Source organism: Polypterus senegalus, chromosome 11 (genome assembly GCF_016835505.1).
Source record: "Polypterus senegalus isolate Bchr_013 chromosome 11, ASM1683550v1, whole genome shotgun sequence".
Classification (NCBI taxonomy): Eukaryota; Metazoa; Chordata; class Cladistia; order Polypteriformes; family Polypteridae; genus Polypterus; species Polypterus senegalus.
This window is the reverse complement of record NC_053164.1, coordinates 157,104,246-157,125,463: the sequence shown is the minus strand read 5'-3', so window position 1 is coordinate 157,125,463 and position 21,218 is coordinate 157,104,246. Positions and strand designations below refer to the sequence as shown.

At 38.0% G+C, this 21,218-nt stretch overlaps 1 protein-coding gene across 1 annotated transcript in view; it reads left to right on the top strand.

Annotated features, from left to right (window-relative positions):
- The window catches only part of borcs5 (BLOC-1 related complex subunit 5), a 42,189-nt gene extending 28,964 nt beyond the window's left edge, over window positions 1-13,225 (top strand). Inside the window, exon 5 of the mRNA XM_039769964.1 lies at window positions 12,779-13,225. Coding sequence (XP_039625898.1) covers window positions 12,779-13,006 — 228 coding nt within the window. The 3' untranslated portion in view covers window positions 13,007-13,225. The remainder of the gene's footprint in view (window positions 1-12,778) is intronic.
- Window positions 13,226-21,218: the final 7,993 nt, after the last annotated feature.

Below are 21,218 nucleotides of genomic sequence, written 5' to 3'. Positions count from 1 at the left end.
GTGATTAAATGCATTATTTTTAACGTTAAGGAGCACATGCATCGAAGCTTCTCAGCTGTGCTTGTGCTAAGAACGAAATGAGATGAATGGGAGGGTGATGATGACGTGACTCCCCACCCGCCTTAACTGTCAATCCCCACAAACACAGTCTCGGAATTTGCATACACATCCCCTTCACCTACAATTTTAACTTAGTTACAAAGTGATCAAAACTCTCGTTTATATCCTCGTCCTCTCATTAAACTTGTATCCCGCATTCCTGGGCATGTGAAACGCCATGCGGTAGCCTGTCTATGAACTTAATTTAAAGTTTAGGTTTGCACCTTGCTTTCTTTCGAGGTAGCAGGACTCATGAATATGGTAGTATATGTCACTTTCGCTTCTTATTGTTTTTCGCTGCCTTCTCAATTATATAATGCAAGTTTTCTTAAGCGCTTTTGGAGGTCTTCCTGATTTTCTCGCACTGCGTTGACAGTCAGTTCACGTGATTACGTGGGAGGCGTGATGATGTCACGAAACTCCGCCCCCACGTCTTTCCAGCTAAACTCTATTACAGTTAATGGAGAAAAATACCTTCCAGTTATGACCATTAGGCGTAGAATTTGAAATGAAACCTGCCCAACTTTTGTAAGTAAGCTGTAAGGAATGAGCCTGCCAAATTTCAGCCTTCTACCTACACGGAAGTTGACTCATCACTAATTCTCCAACTTCCCGTGTGGGTGGAAGGCTGAAATTTGGCAGGTTCATTCCTTACAGCTTCCTTACAAAAGTTGGGCAGGTTTTATATCGAAATTCTACGCAGAATGGTCATAACTGGAAGCAGTTTTTCCATTTACTGTAATGGAGATGAGCTTCAACGGGGCGGAGTTTCGTGACATCATCACGCCTCCCACGTAATCACGCAGTACATAGAAAACCAGGAAGACCTCAAAAAGCGCTCAAGAAAACATGCATTATATAATTGAGAAGGCAGCTAAACAATAAGAAGCGAGCGAAAGTGACATATACAACCATATTCATGAGTTCTGCTACTCGAAACAAAGCACGATGTAAACCTACACTTTAAATTAAGTTCATAGACAGGCTGCGCTGCTTGTAATTTAGTGCCTGCCCATATAAGGCCGTCCGTCAGCGGCAATCCAATAGCAAGCTGCCATGGGTAAATATTCACGGGTGAAGGACTGTGCTTATGGAGAGGAAGATGAGATGGTCAGGGTGGTGTTTGACACAAACTCAGCGAAACTGTGAGAGAAAGTTTTAAGTGCCAGGACTAAGGTAACATTAAATAAAGCTATGGACATAGCACGAGATGGCACCAGCACAGCTGGGAACCTTCGATGCAAGTACACCGAGTGGCTCACGTGAACTGGACGAGTGCACAGATAAAAGCAACAGTTCCAAAGAGCTGAACAAAACCGAATTACACAATTGAAAAGGCAGCAAAAAATATGAAGCGTCTGATAAGCATATTCATAAATGCAGCTACTGTGGAAACAAAGCACACGTTGGGAAAAGTCAATGTCCCGCTAAAGGAAGACAGTGTAAAAAAAACCCGTGCATGCAGTGTGTCAGGTCTCAGATAAAGAAGAAGACGAGCTGTTTATTGATGCAGTAAGAAACGAATCGATGAATGAAACCTGTCATCTTTACAACGATTGACAAACACGGAATGTAACTTGAACACAACACATCCTACAAATACGAACCTGATTGAAAGAAATAATGATAATCAAATCCTTGATGACAGCAACACCAGTAACACTCACAAAACAAATACTGTATATTGACAGTCATGTTACGTTATTTTTAAAATGTTCCCTTTTCTTTTTCTACCTTTTTTAACACACTACTTCTCCGCTGCGATACGCGGGTATATATATCTGTATATATATATATATCCCGCTCTACATACTCGAATAATGGATACTTTATTCGCCATCAATGATTGTTTTGGTAAAGCCATACTCGGTGTATTCATTAGATGAGCGGTAAAAAGTAAGAGCGAGGGAGGATGACTCATTGAGGCATGCAGGCTGTAGTCTTGCGTCAACTCTATCTGAATTGCGCGATCACATTTGAAAAAATATATCTTTTCAAGTTCTATTTAGTCCATATGTGTCAAACTCAAGGGCGCGGGCCACATCCGCCCGGCGTGTAATTATATCCGGCCCGAGATCATTTTATATACTGTATTATTATTATTAAAGCCCGGGTATATGAAGCGCTGGTAACACAATAAACTACAGATCCCATAATGCAGCGCTTCAGGTGCCTTGCCGAACACTTACCGCGAAGCTAGAGTTATTGCGCACTGAGTTTGCACGGCGCTTTGGTGACTTTGAAGAACAAAAAGTCCGTCTACATGCGGCTCGAACCTTGTGCATGTTTGGTAGCACATATCTGTGTGAGAAGCTCTTCTCAGTGATAAAGACTAACAAAACAGCACACAGGAGTCGCCTCACTGATGAGCACCTGCAATCCATCCTGAGAATCTCCACAACACAGAACCTCACAGCAAACAGAAATGAACTTGTGGCCAAAAAAAGATGCCAGGCGTCCAGCTCTAAAATGACATATGAGCAAAGACAACTGAATGATTTGATTTGTTATTGCACGTAAGAGCGGGAGTCAACCGTTTTAACAAACAGCGTATTGCACTGATACGAAATAGCTGTGTGTGTATATATGTATGTATATGTATATATATGTTTATATATATGTTTATATATGTGTGTGTGTATGTATGTATGTATATATATATGTATTTGTGTGTATATATGTGTGTGTATGTATGTATATGTGTGTATATATGTGTAGATATATATGTATGTATATATGTGTATATGTATAGATATGTATATATATATATATATGTATGTTTATGTGTGTGTGTGTAAATATATATATATATATATGACAACATCACTCACAACAGTGACAAAACAATTACATTGACAATCAGGTTACGTTATTTTCAAAATGTTTCCTTTTCTTTTCATTGCTTCTTTAACACACTACTTCTCCGGCAAGCCTTGGTATTTTGTTAGTATATATATATATATATATATATATATATATATATATATATATATATATATATATATATATATATATATATAAAATGACAGCAACACTCATGACAATGTTGTTAAAATGTTTCCTTTTCTTTTTCATTACTTCTTTAACACACTACTTCTCTGCTGCGAAGCGCGGGTATTTTGCTAGTCTATACTAATAAAAGGCAAGGCCGTCACTGACTCACTCATTCATCACTAATTCTCCAACTTCCCTTGTAGATAGAAGGCTGAAATTTGGCAGACTCATTCCTTACAGCTTACTTACAAACGTTGGGCAGGTTTCTTTTCGAAATTCTACGCGTAATGGTCATAACTGGAACCTATTTTTCTCCATATACTGTAATGGACTTTAGCTCGATGGCCATGGGGGGCGGAGCTGCGTGTCACATCATCAAGCCTCCCACATAATCACGTGAACTGACTGTGAACGCATTACGTAGAAAAGAAGGAACAGCTCCCAAAGAGCGCTGAACAAAAACGAATACAAGCTTACTCATAAGTGCAGCTACTGCGGAAACAAAGCACGGTGTAAACCATAAGTTTAAATTAAGTTTATGGACACGCTCCCGCTGCCGTTTGTCATGCCTTTGACGAATACTTTATTCGCGAGAAACAAGTTTAATGAGAAGACACGAGGTATAAATGAGACTTTGGATCACTTTGTAACAGAGTTAAAATTGCTGTAGCGAGAAACTTTTAAGTGCCGGGTCTTAGCTAACATTAAATAAAGCCGTGGTCATCGCAACATCACACAAGAGAGCAGCTCACGTGAACTGACTGAACGCAGTATGAGTGATCACTTCCATGCATCAAACCTGTTCAAAAAACGCATTACACAATTGACAAGGTAGGAAAAGAATATGCTCCGAGCTGAGCTCCACAGCTAACACGGTCTTGCGGAAGCAACTTCGTCACTCTGCCACCAAATACTCACAGAAAAATCCACAAGTTAATAAACACACTGTCTCTAGAGTTTCTCCACACTCAGTGTATTCCTCGCATCCCCGTTATACCCTCTAATCTCCCATTTCAATTCAGATGCCTCCAATTTCCAGTAAGGCTCTGCTGCGCAATGACAAGTAATAAGTCTCAGGGACAGACCCTGCAAAAGGTTGCCATTGATTTCAGGCAAGATTGCTTTTCTCCTGGACAACTATACGTTGCATTCTCAAGAGTGAGCTCGCGCAGCTTCATCCTATTACAACCAGAGTGCTGAACTGACAATGTGCTATATAAAGAGAACTATAACAATCGTAATAAACGAACAATAAAACAGCGGAGAACCCGTGGATTAAATAAAAAGGCAGCTTCCTTGGCAAAGCAAGGAAAAAGATGGCCTTATATGTCGTTCGTTTATAAAACCGCGGAGAAGCTGTGTAAAGGCTGCTTCACAAAAAAACAGCGGAACGCCTTATATGATCAGGCAGTCAGCTAAAGAAGGGAATCAATAAATATCTATAATCGTAATAAAAAAACAAAAAGTAGCGTACAAACCGTGGATTAAATAAAGGAAATGGGTACCTGAACAATAAAGTAAGTCTCGAAACTTGAACACAACACATCCTCCAAATACGCACCTGATTGAAAGAAATAATGATAATCAAATCCTTGATTACAGCAGCACTCATAACAGTCACAAAATAATTACATTTACAATCATGTTACATTTTTTTTAAAATGTTCCCTTTTCTTTTTCATTACTTCTTTAACACACTACTTCTCCGCTGCAAATCGCAGGTATTTTGCTATATATATTGTGAACGATAGGGGGCGCTCCCGCTCCCTTGAACCCCTGTCCACGACTCCAGCCACCAGGTAAAAGTCCTCAAGTTGACTTTATTTTGTCGCCACAGTGTACAAAGCACACTCTCCACCACAATACTCATATAAATCACAATAATTATCAATAAACCAATCCTCCAGCTCCCAGACGCATTGCCACCCTTCCACCCAGCTCAACTCATTGTCTGGGAGCTCCCACAGTCCTTTTATACTCCCTGACCCGGAGGTGTTCCTGCCCAACAGTCCACAAGTCCTTATTCCTTCCGGGTCAGGGTAAACAATGCTTTTTCTCACCCCGGAAGCCCGTCACTCTTCCTATGACGAACTTCCGGGTCATAGGGCATGAAGAACTCTTCGGTCCTCCTTGCAGCTCCCTCTCGTGGCCCCCATGGCATCCAGCAGGGCGGTGCATAAAAACTCCATTGTCCATGATGCCCTGCTGGTCTTCTGGGAACCTCCATGCTGCAAGGAGGGCTCCACCTGGCGGCTTGGGGGTATTGGCTGGGATAAACAGCCGGCCATCCTCCACAATATATATATATATATATATATATATATATACACACAAACGTATAGTTTTATTGTCAGATGATGCAAAGAGTATGCGACACGCGTTTTGCACAGATTTCTGGGCTCATCAGGCGTACACACTCGCTGCATCCCTTCTCTTGGATCGAACCTCAGAATGTCAGCGTCAGAGGCGAAACGTGTGATTACTTTATTTGACAGTATGTAGATCGGGGTAATTACATTCAATGCATTCGTAGTCTGAATCACAATCTGATTGTATGGTGTGTATGCCTGATGAGCCCAGAATTATTGCAAAACATGTGTCGCATACTCTTTGCATTATTTGACAGTAAAACTGTTTCAACCATTCTATGATCTGCTTCTCACAACTGAAAGAAGGCACCTTGGCGGATGTTAGCCGACTTGCTGACCAACCACAAGCGTTACCTGGTAGGAAACCACCCATACACTCACATTGTGATTATATATATATATATATATATATATATATATATATATATATATATATATATATATATAATATACTAGCAAAATACCTGTGCTTCGCAGCGGAGAAGTAGTGTGTTAAAGAAGCAATGAAAAAGAAAAGGAAACATTTTGAAAATGACGTGACATGATTGTCAATGTAATTGTTTTGTCACTGTTGTGAGTGATGAATGTTGCTGTCATATATATATACAGTATATATACATACACACACATATAAACAGATATATATACATATCCATACATAAATACATATACATATATATACACACACACATATATATATACATACATATCTACATATATACATATACACACATACATATATATATATATAAACAGTCTTTGGGGTGCGAGCAACTGTTGCTGGGTGTGCCAGAATCCATCAAGGAAGAAAAACGAAAAACATTATTTGTACAAAATCTTCATTTATTTATCCATTCCTAAATAATTAAATGGGCAGGCTATTTCGTATCAGTGCAATACGCTGTTTGTTAAAACGGACGACTCCCGCTCTTACGTGCAAGTCTGCCTGGATATTATGAACTATCGTATCTGTTCAAGTTCTATTTAAATTTTAAATAGAAGGAATTTTTATTTAGTCGACAGAATATTATTCCGGACTAAATCAACTCAAACCTTAAATAACTTATAATATTTAGCTCTCCATAAAAATATATCCTGTTTAAATTATACAAGTTAGAAATAAAGTAAACGTTAAAAGAACAAACATTCAAATTTCTTTACTCTTATGTAATTTTATATAAAAAATAAACTTAAATTTGAAATATCCCAAAAGATTTTGCTCTCCATAAAAATATATTCTGTCAAAAATATACAAATTCAAATATGAACATGGTGCATAACAAAACCTGGAAATATAAAGGCGACACCTGTGTGCTGTTTTGTTAGTCTTCATGACTGAGAAGAGCTTCTCACACAGATATGTGCTACTAAACACGCGCAAGGTTCGAGCCGCATGTAGACGTAGCTGGAGCATTTCTGCGGGAATGGAGTGAATAAACTGTGCGGGACAGAGGGGACTGGCGGTCTAATGGCCTGGAATCCCTGCAGGTTTTATTTTTTTCTCCGGCCGTCTGGAGTTTTTTGTTTTTTCTGTCCCCCCTGGCCATTGGACCTTACTCTTATTCTATGTTAATTAATGTTGACTTGTTTTATTTTCTTACTGTGTCTTATTTTTCTATTCTTCATTATGTAAAGCACTTTGAGCCACATTCTTTTATATGAAAATGTGCTATATAAATAAATGTTGTTGTTGTTGTTGCAGTATCGTACTTTGCCTTCAGTGTGCCATTACACTGCAGCTCAATCACCTCCATCTGAATCTGCACAGGTGCAGTTTCCACATCGACGGCAAATGGGTTGCGAAACAACTCAAAATTCTTTTTTTGTTCTTCAAAGTCACCAAAGCGGCATGCGAACTCAGTGCGCAGTGCACTCAGTTTATCAGTAAAGTGCGTATTTGGGAACACCGTTGTGCCGATTTGGTTCAAGTTTACTTGGCAAAAGGGAAAGTGGGGCAAGTTGCACTGGTGCATTTGTGTCTCCCATAAAAGTAGCTTCACTTAAAATCACTTTGTGATTTTGCACGGGTAAAAACGTCTGCTGAAGTGTCAGATTCTTCTTTAACTCTTCTGCTTTCTGTATCTTGTGCATTGCATTCAGGTCTTTCAGGTTATCTTGATGTTTTGTCTCATAGTGCCGTCTTAGATTAAATTCTGTAATTACAGCCACATTAGCTCCACAAATGAGAGACACAGGTTTACCGGCAATGTCAGTAAACATATACTCAGCCTCCCATCGGCTGTTAAAGGCTCTATGTTCAGAATCACCTTTTCTCTTTGGCATCGTGTGGGCTAGCTTCGCAATAAATGCAGCATCATTAGCTAGACATGATTAACGCGGTAAGTGTTCGGCAAGGCAGCTGAAGCGCTGCATTATGGGATCTGTAGTTTATTGTGTTACCAGCGCTTCATATCCCCCGGCCATTAATAACAATAATATATAAAATGATCTTGCGGTCCGGATATAATTACACACCGGGCAGGATGTGGCCTGCAGGCCTTGAGTTTGACACATATGGACTAAATAGAACTTGAATAGATATATTTTTTCAAATGTGATCGCGCAATTCAGATCGAGTTGACGCGCACTACAGTACATCGAGCCCGCGTGCTATTGTGGCTTTGCCTGCGTGCCTCAATAAGTTACCCTCCCCTCGCTCTTACTTTTTTACCGTACATCTAATAAATACACTGAGTATGGCTTTACCAAAACAATCATTGATCGCGAATAAAGTATCCATTATTCACAAAGCTTCAATTGGTGATCTGTCTTTCTGCGTTAACTGCATATTTTTTCATACGTCTCAAACCAAGGGGATGCGAGGCTAAAATGAATCGGGAAGCGCGCGTATATACTCAGTGCATCCCCTCTCGGGAATCAAACCTCGGACACCGGCGCTAGAGGGGAAGGCTCTACTATTGCGCCACGGCGTGTGGTTTGTCTATTTGAGCGTAGCAGTGTAATTCGGTTTTTGTTCAGCACACTTTGGAACTGTTTCTTTTTGTCTGCGCACTGCGTCAGTTCACATGAGCCGCTGAATATGGTTTTATATGTCACTCGCTCGCTTCTAATTGTTTCGCTGCCTTCTTAATTATATAATGTATGTTTTCTTCAGCGGTTTTTCGAGCTCTACCTGATTTTCTACGTACTGCGTGATTACGTGGGAGACGTGATGATGTCACATGAAACTCCGCCCCCCACGGCTTTCGAGCTCAAGTCCATTACAGTATATGCAGAAAAAAAGCTTCCAGTTTTGACCATTACGCGTAGAATTTCGAAATGAAACCTGCCCAACTCTTGTAAGTAAGCTGTAAGGAATGAGCCTGCCAAATTTCAGCCTTCTACCTATATGGGAAGTTAGAGAATTAGTGATGAGTCAGTGAGTCAGTCAGTCAGTGAGGGCTTTGCCTTTTATTAGTATAGATAATATATATATATAGATAGATAGATAGAGATATATATATATATATATATATATATATATATATATATATATATATATATATATATATATATATATATATATATAGATATATATATATACACAGTACAGACCAAAAGTTTGGACACACCTCCTCATTCAATGTGTTTTCTTTATTTTCATGACCATTTATATTGGTAGATTCTTACTGAAGGCATCAAAACTATGAATGAACACATGTGGAGTTATGTACTTAACAAAAATAGGTGAAATAACTCAAAACATGTTTTATATTCTAGTTTCTTCACAATATCCACCCTTTGCTCTGATTACTGCTTTGCACACTCTTGGCATTCTCTCGATGAGCTTCAACAGGTAGTCACCTGAAATGGTTTTCACTCACAGGTGTGCCTTATCAGGGTTATTTAGTGGAATTTCTTGCTTTATCAATGGGGTTGGGACCAGCAATTGTCAGGTTAGTTGGACGATCATTTATTTTTCAACAGGACAATGACCCCAAACACACCTCCAGGCTGTTTAAGGGCTATTTGACCAAGAAGGAGAGTGATGGATTGCTGTAAATGGTCATGAAAATAAAGAAAACACATTGAATGAGGAGGTGTGACCAAACTTTTGGCCTGTACTGTGTGTGTGTGTGTGTGTGTGTGTGTGTGTGTGTGTGTGTATGTATATATATATATATTTTTTTTTTATATATATATATATATATATATATATATATAATAGCAAAATACCAACTTGTGAGGCAAAGTACTGCATTAAAATTTTTATTAAGAAGAAAATTTAACCTTTTTAAACTGAGGGAAAATATGCCAATAATTATTTGTTAAGGATCTTTTTGTATACCTTGTTGTCAGTTCGGCCCTCCGGTTATAACATTACCAAGCTGTGCGCTGAGCTTACTCTTGAGCATGCAACTTACAGTTGGCCATGTGAACAGTAATCTTGTCTCAAATCTCACAGCTTGGATTGCTGCTGTCATAATCGGTTTAAGTTTCATGGTTTGTTTCAATGACAGTATTTGCAGGATTTGTTGTATTGAAGTGACATTCGGCATCTGTCAAGCGTTGTAAGCACACAACCGGTTTCAGCGATAAAATCACATCCAGCTTTTGAGAGTTTAAACATCCATAAACATCAAAGTTTCCACTACTGAAATCGTCACCTGTGAATCTAAGATGTTTAAGAGGCATTGGCGGTTGTCGAAAGGTGTAAAATATTTGGCCATTTCAGTACACTTGAAAGCGACAACCGAACAATTCACCGGCAGCAATCAACTCACATGCAGATCCATAGGTGAATGGCTTAAGCATTTCACTCTTCTAGTGCTCCTGTGTAGAATAATTATCTCCTGTACCGTCATCAGTCCACACCTTGAACCTGTCCCAGTCATTCAATAGATAAGACACAATGTTCCTCCGGATATCAAGAGTGAGCCTGATATGGCCGTGCAATATGTAACAAAGAGAATGGAAAAGGCAGGTGCCATCTCTGGGCATCGAAAACCACTCAGTAAGTGACAGTTCTTTGATTGATGGTGATCACCTCGCTAGACATGTTAACGGGGGTATGGTTGGAATGATAAAGGAAATGGGTACCTGAACAATGTAAAGTAAGTCTAAAATACCTACACAATAACTATCATCGTAATAAATGAACAATAAAACAGCGGAGAAGCTGCGGATTAAATAAAAGGGCTGTAGTTATCCGCAGGGAGACGTGAATCCCATGGCGAAGCAAGGAAGGGAATGTAGAGACCGGAGCGACGGACAGCCTTATATAGGCAGGCAGCCAACAACGTGAGAGGCGTTGGGATGGGGGACCCAATGCCGCCTCACACGGTGACCGAGCTGCAGGCTATGGACGTATATACACTATGTACGTAAGTAGGATTCAGTTAGCGTAGGGAACCCGCGTACGAAATTTCTTGAAGTTGGGCCCATAAGTAACAAAGACCGTTGAAAAGTTCAATATGGCGGCCGACAGTGGCAACATACCACCGAAATAAGTACTAAATTTCAGCCTTCTACCTACACGGGAAGTTGGAAAATTAGTGACGTTGGAAAGTTCAATATGGCGGCTGACAGTGGCGTCATACCACCGAAAAAAGTATGTACCTTGGTTTCGGTTAGCGCAGGGAAACCGCCTACCAAATTGCGTGAAAATGGGGCCATGAATAAGAAAGTTCAACATGGCGGATGTTGTTGACCATTATGACCGTTACGCATAGAATTTCGAAGTGAAACCAGCTTAACTTTTGTAAGTAAGCTGTAAGGAATGAGCCTGCCAAATTTCAGCCTTCTACCTACATGGGAAGTTGGAGAATTAGTGAGTGAGTGAGTGAGGGCTTTGCCTTTTATTAGTATAGATATATATGTGTGTATGTATGTATATGTATGTGTATATACAGTATATGTTGATATGTGTATATATGTATATATATATGTAGATCTGTATATGTGTATGTATATATAGATATATATAGATATGTGTATGTGTAGAAATGTATATGTATATATGTTTATATGTCTGTGTGTGTGTGTGTGTATGTATATATATATATATATATATATATATGACAGCAACACTCATAACAGTGACAAAACAATTACATTGACAATCATGTTACGTTATTTTTAAAATGTTTCCTTTTCTTTTTCATAACTTCTTTAACACACTACTTCTCCGCTGCGAAGCGCGGGTATTTTGCTAGTACTATATATTCTGTAAGATAAAGGAGATGAAGGTATTCACAGCTTTATATGTGAAAATGGAAATTCTGAAAGTTCTTATCAAGACAACTGGAAGCAAATATACTTATTCAAGAGCAGAAGGTATGGTCTTTTTCTCTAATTTAAGTTGTGAATCTTGCTGGGTTAGCTGTAGTAATCAAATTATTTGACACACCTGACATTAAAGCATTATAAAGTCACTACTGCTTTTTAATATATAACTCTGTGTTCTAAATCTTGTTAAGAATCCATGTTAAGAAACTGCCTATATTTTTAATATTTTACTCTTGGACAATGATCGTGTTAGTGTGGAAATGCTAATGACTAAATATTTAAATTACTGTCAGAGCTAACACTTGCGTTTTAAGAGGAGATGGGCATGCTAAAGTCCAAATTCTGCAAGTTAAGACTTGTTAGCATTGTTTAGTTATTAGCAGAATTAGAAGTTCTGACTATGAGATTAAGAACAATTAAAGTAATGTTTCTAACAAATACATTTATATAAGGTTTAACGACTTCAAAACTTCGTAGGTTTTGTAAGTGGAGATCTACAAATATTTGGTGGTCTTGTCTTCATGATTTATCAAAGAAATGCAACATTAAAAATACATGTGTATGCAGAAGTGAAGAATTCAGAATATGTCAGTGGTAGGAATGTTAACTAAAAGCATTTCCTTTTTTGTCAAACTTAAGTATAGCTATCCAGTTGCCTAAGAAAAATCGAACATTACTTAAAAGTTTAGAACTTTGTTTCTAAGCCTGAGTGAAAGGGTAGCATAAAATAACATTCTTCAGCCCTTTTAATCTATGTAATTCAGGGTCGCTGGGGACTGAAGCCTATCCTGTCTGCACTGTGTGCAAGGCATGAAACCGCTCTGAGAAGCCCATTGCAGGACTGACTCGTATGCATGAACACAAACATATACAAACTCAGGGCTAAATTGTAATTACCAACTACACAAACCTGAATGTGTTTTAATATGTCAGAGGAAATTTTGAGTTTCCAGAGAAAAACCCACGCAGACACAGAGAAAGTACGGGATTCACATCTGTGAGGTGGCTGCACGATCCACTTCAGCACCTTGCTGTCATGTTAAAAGATGTATTTTTTCATAATTGTTTCTTCTTCTGTTTTTGAATAGATGGACTTGTCAGTAGAGGCTCTGTTCAGCATTATGCAGGAGAGGCAAAAACGGTACGCAAAGTATGCAGAACAAATTCAGAAGGTGAATGAGATGTCTGTCATTCTGCGACGTATTCAAATGGGCATTGATCAGACTGTGCCTTTAATGGAAAAGCTTAATTCTCTTTTGCCGGAAAGTGAACAACTAGAACCTTTCACCATGAAGCTGGAGAAGGAAACAAAATAGAGCTGGTCTTCCACATTCAAAAAATGATTTTTGACTTTTGAAAACATGTTTAGAATTTCCCTTTAGTTTGTCCTGTATAGTGTTACAATATTAACTGAAAATCACTTTCAAATTTGTATACAAGCCCTATTTCTGAAATGAATAGCACACTCTGCAAACTGCTGTAACTACTGTGGCTTTAACAATGAATATGACAGACATAAAAGTAACTTTATAAAGCAAACAGTGCATCTGTGGCATTTTTAATACATTATTTATAAAATAAACTATAAACTAATATTAATCCATTAAATAGTTAAAAGAAAAAAAATTGCATTTTGGTTTTTCATTATCTTTGCATTGTTATCTGTTTATCGGTTTATATTTCGCATATTGATGTTATTGATATACAAGTGATTTCTGGTTCAATAAAATCACTTATCCACACTATCTAACAATGGTTCTTTATTTATGTGGAGAAAACAAGGGTAAAATAGTTCATGCATTTTAGATACAGTACTGCCTTATTTTAAGTGATTTTAACTACCAAAATTGTAAGGGCTGTGGACACAAGGGGGCACCCCAGAGCCCCAAAAAATGAAGAGAACTCAGCCAAACACAATTCAAAGTAGAGTAAAATGATATTTATTCAACAAAAGTTCCTTTACAGATGTAAATCAGTGCAATACAGTAATAACACACCAAAATATACTTTCCATCTCCTTCCACAACTTCCTTGTAACCGTTGCCCTCTTCCTCCTGACTCTGACTTTTATGTGGGACCTGGGAACACTTCTGGTGTTACATTACTGACAGGCAAAAGCACTTCACATGGGAGCTGTGTGAAGTAGACCGCTTCTTTTCCCATAGCGTCACCTGGTGGCACCCAAGGGACTTGACAGGTTTGCCCTTCTGCACTACAAGTCTCAGGGGAACGGTTGCCCAAACTGGAACTTAGAAAAGTTGTAGTACGTCTTGTTTTAGGGGACAAACTGTTTATAAAATTCAGTCATCTCTTGTTCCAGATCTATGATCTGTTCCTCCCAACTGGGACAGAAACTGAGGTCATGCAATTCATGGTATTTGGCTACCATGTTTTTTATTTGCATAGCAGTTTTTAAAAACAGTATTATGGAGTGAAAATATGTCTGACTTTAAACTTTCAGGAATATATTTCTAAGTTTAATACTGTAAGTAATTTGCTTATGACAGCCAGCATTGCAGTGAGTTAATCTGGGCCCTGCTAGGTCTTCTATAGTGTGTGTCTTGACTGGACTAAAGGCTACAGATTTCAATACAAGAGTTTCTACATGAAATGATGGTAACTTAATAAAGTGAGGTTTCACATTGGAGAAAGATGACACTAAACAGTATAAACTGTAAATGTTCTCAATAATATAATTATAGTGAATTTATAAAATGTACAGTGCATCCGGAAAGGAAAGGATAGGTGTGCCAAGCTTGAAGCATCATATTCAAAAAGACTTGAGGCTGTAATTGCTGCCAAAGGTGCATCGACAAAGTATTGAGTAAAGGCTGTGCATACTTATGTACATGTGATTTCTGTTTTCTTATTTTTAATAAATTTGCAAAAACCTCAAGTAAACTTTTTTCACATTGTCATTATGGGGTGTTGTATGTAGAATTCTGTGGAAAAAAATGAATTTAATCCATTTTGGAATAAGGCTGTAACATAACAAAATGTGGAAAAAGTGATGCACTGTAAATAGTTGATTAAGCTGATGTTGCATCCATTCATATTTTTCTGAAACTGCTTTAGCCTTTAGAAGACTACAGGAAACCTCACCCAGTAGCATCTGACAATACAGTAGGTAGGGAATAGTTCTGGAATGGGCACCTGTCTGTCGCAGAGCACCTTACACTCACCAGGCCATTTTAGATGCCTATCGATCTAACATGTACTGTGAAAAAATAGATACTGAATAAAATTATATGAATTTAAGCTTGGTTCGCGTAAATTTGTAATACTTTCATAATACTTTACTATTAACCAGAAGTTAAACAATCAACTTAAGAAGCCAGGTGATCGACTGATAAGAATGCTGTTTGTCTAATATTAGATTTGACTTGCACTAAATGTTAAAAAGAAAACAGCTAAATGTTAAAAAGAAAACAAAATTTCATTTTTTTTTCCTTTATGGAGCTGGGTAGTGAGGATAACCAGTTTTTAAGCAGCATGCAGACTGCTTAACATTAGTTGGTGAGAAAATAGGCACATTGTCAGAGTAACATGGATCACTTCTGGCCTTGTGCATATTGTTTTAGCAATTACTCATAACCTGCAATTTAAAAATAACTTCAGTAAACAGACCAAATAAGGACGCAAGACATGGTACATTTAACTACATTTCATTTCATGTATGACAGATAGGGGTCGCTGTTGACCCCTGAACCCTCAGACAAGACGTTCAGACACCAGGTAAAAGTCCCAATAATAAATTTGTTCTTCCAATAATGTGCAAAAAGCATCTCCACCTCCACAATCCTCAATAAATCAATACAATAATACAGTAAATCAATAACAACAAATCCTCCACTCTGCCCAGCAGCTTCGTCACACTCTCACCCAACTCAGCTCTCCCTGCTGGGATTTCCCATAGTCCTTTTTATATTCCTTGACCCGGAAGTGCTTCTGTCCCTCAGTCCATGTGGTTTCCTAGCACTTCCGGGTCAGATGAAAATTTATTTTTCTTCCGTCCCCGTGACTAGGGAGTACTTCCGGGCTATATGGAAAATACAAATCCCTGTGCCTCCCTGCAGCATCCTCTGGTGGCCCCCACGGTATCCAGCAGGGCTGTGAAATAAAACTCCAATTTCCACGATGCCCTGCTGGAATTTGGGGCCTCTCCATGTTGCAGGGAGGACTCCATCTAGCAGTGTGGACGTATTGGCCAGGATAAACTGCTGGCCATTTATCACACATGGAATAAATCAAATCAGACGGGTATAAATTCGGACGCTGACAAATTTTGTGAAAACTTAAATCCAGTGTTCAATTATATGTTTTTTCTTATCAGGTTATAACTAACAATCTTCAATTCCTCACCATTTCTAAATTAACATAAACCTAACCTTTGGTGACATGTTACAATTGTATGTTATGTTCTGATGTGAACAACCACTGAGTTTAAAGATGGTTTACTTTTAAAATGATTGTTTATTAAAATACACTTTCGACCTTTGAATGACAAGCAGGTAATAAAACATATTTTTTCATTTTTATTGAAGTACATGAAAGCACAATCCTATAGTATCTTAGGCTTAAGTTTACACTCTGTTATTGGAAAAACCAGCTAACTTACACTAAAGAAAAGAAGATACAGGTTTAGTGTAGGTCACAAAGTTCAAGTTAAAAAGTCCATATTCAGTATGCCACTGTCATTGACTTAACAATTGTAAGATCCCACAGCTGAACAAGATGTTACTTCATGTATGCTTTGCTAGTTACAAGGCAGAAGTTAAAATTTCAGTTTTACGTCAGCAGCTTAATAGACTGAGGTCATAAACCGCCCAATCAGGATCAGCTTTGAATTAGTGAAAATCACACAAAATGAATTCAGATCAGTGAGAAAAAATTACTTTAATGGCAACATATGAAACACAGGGAACCAAGAATTGGTTGTGCCCAATGGAATCAAGTAGGTCTTCTTTCTAACTTTGCTGTATGTACAGTTTAACTCATTGCTCCTACTTTTGGTCAAAAATGAAATAGATAGTGAGTAGGTAAGCGAGTGTCTTCATTTTTATTGTTAAGGTTTTGCCTTTATTTTAGCTCATTTGTGTTTACAAACTCACCCTAAAGATGTTCTTTATAAGAATGAGGAAACATAGGCACAAATATCACAGTTGCCTAGACTTATGCAGCTGGCTTCATGTTATTTCCACCTGCATCAAAAATAAATGGGTCATCAGGAGAACTAGTTTATACCAGTGATTAAAAAATGCATTATCTTATATCCAGTAAAGTAAATCACAAATCTTCTAACAAGACCCAGTGGCATACTGCATTTATTAGATTAAAAAACAGCCTAATATACACCAGTTTTGTAATCTGGTTGTGGGAGGTAGGCCAAAATAGATTAACCTAAGAGACACCTAAGGAGACAAGTGGAGAATATGTCAAATCCATGCAGATGGTGAGTAGGCTGGAATTTGGACACAAGTTTCTTGAGGCAGTAACACTTATTACTGTGCTGCCTGCATGTAACCTCATACCTGAGAATTAATGTCACTGTGAGACATTTTGGAATATATGAGTATTTATATACTGTGGTGCTGCATAGAAAGAGTTTTAACTTTGCTATTTACTACAGTAGCTCTGTCTCTGAAAAAAAAAATGGGTTTGAGTTTGTGGTTTTTAAATATACATTCTGAATTCTGACCTCTAATTTAGTTTTCCCCTTTGATTTTAAGAATAGAAATGGCTGTGTTTTAATTAGTATCACATTATAATTGTTAAGGAGAATCCCAATATTCACCTTAAAAAATTAAGATGTTTAGAAAGGCTAATTGTACAAATAAAATAGGTTTCAAAAAGGGCTGCAGTATTTCAGGTTTTTCCAGTTACTCCTAGCTCTAGCATAGACTACTCTATAAAAAAATATTTTGAGTCTGAAGCTTTTATGTCTTGTTTTGTCATTAACCCCATGAACTCAAATTGGAATATATTCACCATTGCTTTATATGTTATAAAAGACAACTAAAGGAATCACAATGGGGATCTTGCCTTTGAAGTATGCTCCAAAACGTAAAAGTGAATGGCAGAAACAGCCACCCACTGTAACTTGTAGGTGTCTTCAACTGCCAACAACAAATGTAGATGTAATGAAGCTATAAATGTACTGCTCAATGCTGACTAGTTCTTTTATCTAAAAAGATCCCCTGTTACCATTAAACAAGTCATTGTTGCCATGGGGCAGTTAGGACTAATGATGAAAATGATGGCAAGTTGTGTAGTTTAGAATTTCAATAAGTTAGTAGAATTCATTATTAGAAAATAGTGAATATACATTTAGGCAGTGCAAGTAAATAAACAAAAAAAAAGTGAAAGTGAAAAATAGTAACATTTTTAAGGCTGAAGTTAAAGCATTCAGTTATGAAGCAGAGGAAGCATTATTCCCTAAATCAAACATCAAGTAAGTAATTGCAGCACGCCTGCATACGTCACTTAATTAATATTTTTAGTGGATGTGTGATGAATTAGAGTGTTGGGTAAAACTACTCACTACCAGAAAAAATGCCAACAGTAGATGCGCAGATAACAATCACCACACATCCTGATACACTGAATGGAGGCCAGGTAGACCAAAAGAAAAGTACTATGGTAAGACAAATTATCATGTACCGATTTCTTCGAATGATGTAATGCAATGATGTCTATAAATCATTTACTGATATCTTTTAAATATTTAAATATATGTAAATATGTTCAGATATTTGTAGATCACTTGAAGATTTTACATGATATCTCTAAATGATAAGAAGAAGTGTGTGAGAGAGACAGTGGAATAATTTGTAATGCTTTGAAAAGTAGTGTAGATGCAGACTCACAAATCCAGTTGGTGGACAGGACATGAAGGCATCACAGGGCACGATCCTAATTTAAAATGGCCAATTAATCTGGCATTCTGTCTCTATTATACTGGAGAAATCTAGAGTTCTTTGAAAAAGCTCCCAAAGATTAATTATTAAAATGCCCAGGAATTAGGTGCTTAAATCTTAAAGCTGTTTCAATGCAATAGTTTAATACCTTTGGTACTAAAAAAATTTTAAATATTTTGGTTGAAAAGCTTATATAAAAGAGAGGATTTCATTTTTAATATTGTCAAAGTGAGTACAAATAAAAAGATCTCTAGCCCAGAATAAGATGCCAAAATGGGTTCAAAACTATCCAAAAATTGTTTATCGAGAAAGAAAAAACTACAAATGAGGGGTGAAAAAAGGGGCAACACTAGGTTTCATAAATCAACACATAGAAAACAAAACCCCCACATTGCCAATAGACCTCGTAATATGGGGATTGACCCTAATCTAGCAAGCAGGCTAGGTAATACAAAATGCCCTCCTACTGCCAGCCTCCTAGGACCTCAATCATTTAATCAGATGTTTAGGCACAATGATGTGTTTCTGTCTGCCTTGCTGTCTTTATCTTGCTCCAGGTTCCCTCTGCATTGACAGAGCCTACAGTACAACGATTGCCCTCAGCAACTCTTCCAGTATGACACTTTAAATAGTAATAATAATAAAAAATAACAATACATTTTATTTTTATGCTCTAAACACTTCACAAAAACTCAAAATGAACAACAAGGCATATGCAACAATGGATATAAATAATATCAGCACAAAACACTAAAGATTTGAATTAGCATAACAGCCAATAAACTAAAAAAAAAAAAAAAAACTACTCCAAGAAATCCCTGAACAAATAGCTTAATTTGTGATACACTTTGTGACCCAGACTTTACAAATTCCATCAGGGAAGTACTTAGGGTCAGCACTTACTAATTTATGGTTAAGGTGTTCATATACTACTGTAGGTATACCTTGGACAAGTTCTGTGTTTGTGTGCTCCTGTCATTCATATGTTACAACTCTGCTAGTTTAATGAGTCTAGCCATATCTGCATGTAGAGATTCCTTTCTCTTGTCAAGGTTGGATGTTTGTCTCAGTTAATTGAATTTGCTGTTCCATTGGGCACAATCCACTTGCATTTTAAACTGCTCTTTTTAATCTTTTTAATACTGTTAATAGAACACAATTTGGCAATCTAAGTCATTGCAGAATCCAAGCCAATAATGTCAGGAACCTGTATGGTATATTAATATACCTGTAATCACATACCTGTATGGTATATTTAACTGTGAGTTGCAGGTTTAGCCTACACATATGAAGGATTGCAGCAAGGGCTTACAGGCACAGCAGCCCAGGGCCCCAAAAACATTTTTCATAGAGAATTTGCACATATTGTGGAACTTGACAGACACACACAGACAGACATCTTTTGTTGCACCCAACACACGTTTATTTACAATATAAACTGCTCAAAAGATTAAAGGAACACTTTGACAACACATCAGAGTTCAATGGGAAAAAAATCTTGCTGGACATCCATACTGATATGGACTGGGTAATGTGCTAGGAATGAAAGGATGCCACATCGTTTGATGGAAATGAAAATTATCAACCTACAGAGGGCTGAATTCAAAGACACCCAAAAATCAAAGTGAAAAAATGATGCGGCAGGCTAGTCCATTTGCCAAAATTTCATTGCAACAACTCAAAATTGTACTCAGTAGTTTGTATGGCCCCTACGTGCTTGTATGCATTCCTGACAACATCAGGGCATGCTCCTAATGAGACGATGGATAGTGTCCCGGGGGATCTTCTCCCAGATCTGGACCAGGGCATCATTGAGCTACTGGACAGTCTGAGGTGTAACCTGGTGGTGTCGTATGGACCGAAACATAAAGTCCCAGAGGTGTTCTGTTGGATTTAAGTCAGGCAAATGACGATTGAGCTCGACGATGCCAGGCAGTGAGCACAGGGCTAACTAGAGGACATCAGGCCCTCAGGCCACCCTCATGAAGTCTGTTTCTGATTGTTTTCTCAGAGACATTCACACCAGTGGCCTGCTGGAGGTCATTTTGTAGGGTTCTGGCAGTGCTCATCCTGTTCCTTCTTGCCCAAAGGAGCAGATACCAGTCATGCTGATGGGTTAAGGACCTTCTACAGCCCTGTCCAGCTCTCCTGGAGTAACTGTCTGTCTCCTGGAATCTCCTCCAAGCCCTTGAGATTGTGCTGGGAGACACAGCAAACCTTATGGCAATGGCATGTATTGATATGTCATCCTGGAGAAGTTGGACTACCTGTGCAATCGCTGTAGGGCCCAGATATTGCCTCATGCTACCAGTAGTGACACTGACTGTAGCCAAATGCAAAATTAGTGAAAAAATAGTCAGAAAAGATGTGAAGGGAAATATGTCAGTGGCCTCCACCGGTTAAACCATTCCTGTTTTGGGGGTGGTCTAATTGTTGCCCCTCTAGTGCACCTGTTGTTAATTCCATTAACACCAAAGTATCTGAAACTGATTAACAGCCCCCTCTGCTACTTAACTGACCAGATCAATATCCCAGAAGTTTCACTGACTTGATACTATACTCTGATAAAAAAGTGTTCCTTTAATTTTTTTGAGCAGTATATTTACAGTCC